Source organism: Rhagoletis zephyria, unplaced genomic scaffold (assembly GCF_001687245.7).
Source record: "Rhagoletis zephyria isolate East Lansing unplaced genomic scaffold, Rhagoletis_zephyria_1.1 Rzeph_scaffold_05384, whole genome shotgun sequence".
Classification (NCBI taxonomy): domain Eukaryota; kingdom Metazoa; phylum Arthropoda; class Insecta; order Diptera; family Tephritidae; genus Rhagoletis; species Rhagoletis zephyria.
Genome location: NW_016162467.1, coordinates 1 through 3,597, shown reverse-complemented (window position 1 = coordinate 3,597; position 3,597 = coordinate 1). Strand labels below are relative to the sequence as shown.

Sequence of the window (3,597 nt, the reverse complement as noted above, 5' to 3'; positions counted from 1 at the left end):
AACACAAAAACATATTACAACTAAAAACTACAAATTAAATTTGTTGCAGATCCTTTTTACCTTTTTTGCTTTTGTTATGATTGCATGTGTTAACTCGTTAATTTGTTGCTTTGCTTTTTTACTTAATATGCACATCCAACGCATTTATATACTCGTACTTATTAAATTTTTAATTCATTTGTGTGAGTGTACGCATTTATTTTTATCGCGAAAGTCCTGTACTAGACCTTTTATAAAAAGTTCAGTAAAAAATGCTTAACTAGGCCGTTTAGTATTCTTATGTATGTATATAAACTGCTTCTTTATTTAGCTTTCTTTTTAATTTTATATAATTTATTTACTTTCCATGCATGCAATGCAATGCAGCTCCACATACTGCTCATTTATCTTTCTTTACGTATGTAAATGTGTCTATTTGAGTGTGAAAATGTGTGTGTGTGTGTGTGTGTTGTTTGTTTGGCTGTTTCTTTCTTTTCATTATCAAGTTTATAATATTTCACCGCACTCCTCCACTTCACTCCTATCCATGATGAACTACATATTTCCTATGCAGAGAACGAATTGCATACATTCTCTTTCCGTGCATTTATACCATCTCAGATTTTTTCCATTCACTTTTATATTACTCGTCTAAATATATGTATACTTTTTCATTTGTATTTATATATATGTACTATCACTTATATTTTTACAAATGGCGTTTAAATTTTTATATAGAATTAAAAAACATGTTACAACACATAACTAAGATGAACTAAAATAAGCCCATGAAATGGTGGTGCCGCGAAGGGCGTGTCTCTTGCCCGACTTCGGCTGTGGCGACCAACCATATTTGAGCGAAAAAATGTAAACTACATACATATTTTTTTCACGTAAAGAGTAAATGTATTTGTGTATAATATATTTAATAGTATTTAATAAATTCATTACCAAAAAATTATATATTCCATCATATAAGATAAATTAAAATTAATACGAAAACTTTCGTATAATTTTTTGTTATTTGTGGCTTTTGAATATTGCAAGGGCATATTGGCTTAGCTTAAATACGATTTAAATATAAAAATCCAAACTTCTATGCAGTGCATTATTAGCTTGCTTCTTTTAAAAAATGTAGGAAATAGCAAAAAAAAAATATATATATATATAAGCGATGTGGCAGCTATGTATGTGCGCTCAGCTGAATGTCTCGAAAAGTCAAAATGTGCGCTTTCAAAACACATGCGAGCACCCGGAGTGTTTATTAGTATGTATGCTACTTGCATTTCTCTTCGACAGCTTTCCAAATGTTAGACATTCTTTCATTTAATGTTGAGAGCAAAAGCTATAGGAGGCACACTTATTAAAATTTCGAATATCAAAAGCTTAATATCGGATATAAAACATTTAACTAAACCAGTTGGCACTCATTGTGAGTAAAGCTCACAAAAACAAGGTTTGCAGATTGATTGAAATAGCAAATCACTTAAACTAGATTTGGCAAAAGGAAAAAGACCGCAGTGCAGTGAAATTTAGTGAATATTCAATTATCTAAATAGGCAAAAAAATACAAATAGATTGCTTTTCAAGATTAAAGGGTCGAACACTCAAAATGGGGCACAGCATTTTCAGGAATAAATTTCGTGTTTATGCCTTACGAAAGTATTTTAGCGAAACTAACTTTTAAACCATTCATGCAGAAGGATGTTGAAGAAATTTAATTTAAAAAATGTATGAATTTCATAAGCAATTTTTTGTATTAAAGAGGCTCTTAAAAAACCACGCAATACCTATCGAGTAAGTTAAATCGGGGATTTAGGGCCATTTTCAACATCTCTGGTTAAGACTAATCCCCAGTTAAACATCGTTACCGACGTTACAGACACAATGTTACATGCATGGAGTCAGTAACGCCGCTAACGGTATTTAACTGAGGATTAGAATTATGGAATTTGTTAAAAAAAAAAAATAATGCTATAATAAAATNTCTCCGTGCATCAGCCTTCATGAGGAAAAACTAACAGCAGGCCCCCAATCAGGACATTTGTGATCGAATGATTATATGAAAATAAAATGACAGCTGTTTAAAAATTAATGAAACACATTCCTTAACGAGTGTCGAGTTTCAATATCAAAATTTACGCCTATGACTATGCCTCATTTTTAGCGCGAGCAATGATGATATTTATGTATTGGATATTTGCCGGATTTGTTTGCTTTGCAACAACTGCATTTGAAGTAATTGCGTTTTCATTCTAATTTGTTTTCTATAAATTTTTCAAAACACAACTTAATAATAGCATTTATTAAAATACAAGTTTTCAGCATGCTCACTATAATATTGCTTCCTCACTGCCTTTGCAAAATCAATTTCATGTATCCAGAGCATCATCATGCCTGCATAAGGATGTATGTATGTATATACTTCAGTACCATATACTTCCAGTTTTCGTTATATTCCATATTAAATATCTGATATTTCGTCTCATTTCATCTTCCTGGTGTTGTAAATTTCTTCTTGCTCTGCTAATGCTTATAATACGGTTTTTAATTTCAGCAGTATTAAGCAGCATTATTAGCGTTTTATTTCATATTCATATTTCATCTGTCTCGTTTTTTGGGTTTACTACATACTTTAATTTAAAATTCACTTATAATTACGAGAAACAAACTGTCGATTGCGTCGTCGTAACCAATCAGCGCTTTTATTTGTTTCCACATTTCTACGCTCATTTTATAATCGTACGTTTCTACGTTGCGCGTTTATCACTTCGAATCCCATGAATTCGCTGACTGATTACCAATTGGCCATACCTGGCTTGTTAAGTGTCATGAAGTATATTTGACACGATGAAGCACCTTTGGCACTACTAAAGAACACCTTATCATTTCGTTCGCACAAGAATTTCAAGCGCTGAGCTTTTTTGTGCATAAACACACCATCCAAATGACCACTCTCAACCGAACGAATCTGCATAAAAAAAAACATTTATAAATATCNACACACCATCCAAATGACCACTCTCAACCGAACGAATCTGCATAAAAAAACATTTATAAATATAGCACGCTTGATACTGCAATTGAATTATTGTATGTATTGTACTCACTTCTATTGCTTTGTTGCCCCAGCCCATGATTTGTCCAGTGCCGATGTAAGCCACCGATGTCGGCATTTCGCCCCACTAAAAAACAGTACACCGAATATAGGATTAAACAGAAATAAAATCGTAGTAACCTAGTATGTACCTGCAATACAATGTTCTTTGAAACTCGCCCAACCGTATTTACATAGACACCTTCATTATCGTAGCAAAGCAATAGTTGCATGCCATTTGAATTTGGAAGCGCCACTATACAATGCGGAATGATTGCATCGTGAGTCTGCACAACAACAAAAGAGAAAAGGGAAAAATATTATTAAATAACGAACCGTGTATGGTTCACTTAAGGTTCACTTACATGTTTAGGAAGATAAATATCGTATACTTCAGCGGAGTCCAAATCGACCGCGTGGAAACCCTCTGCAGAGCCGTAAATCACTTTAAGACGCGATTGATCTTCTATGGTGAGATCTACTAGCAGCGGACGATGTTCCAAATCGCCGAAATTCTAAGA

At 33.1% G+C, this 3,597-nt stretch overlaps 1 protein-coding gene across 1 annotated transcript; it reads right to left on the bottom strand.

Annotated features, from left to right (window-relative positions):
• Positions 1 to 1,998: 1,998 nt before the first annotated feature.
• Positions 1,999 to 3,587, bottom strand: LOC108372036 (serine/threonine-protein kinase mig-15-like). Its single transcript, XM_017627671.1, has 4 exons — positions 3,442 to 3,587; positions 3,229 to 3,363; positions 3,090 to 3,164; positions 1,999 to 2,950 (listed from the first exon to the last, which is right to left on the bottom strand). The coding sequence occupies exons 2-4, from the start codon at positions 3,307 to 3,309 to the stop codon at positions 2,777 to 2,779; spliced, it is 330 nt and encodes a 109-aa protein (XP_017483160.1). The 5' UTR covers positions 3,310 to 3,363; positions 3,442 to 3,587; the 3' UTR covers positions 1,999 to 2,776.
• Positions 3,588 to 3,597: the final 10 nt, after the last annotated feature.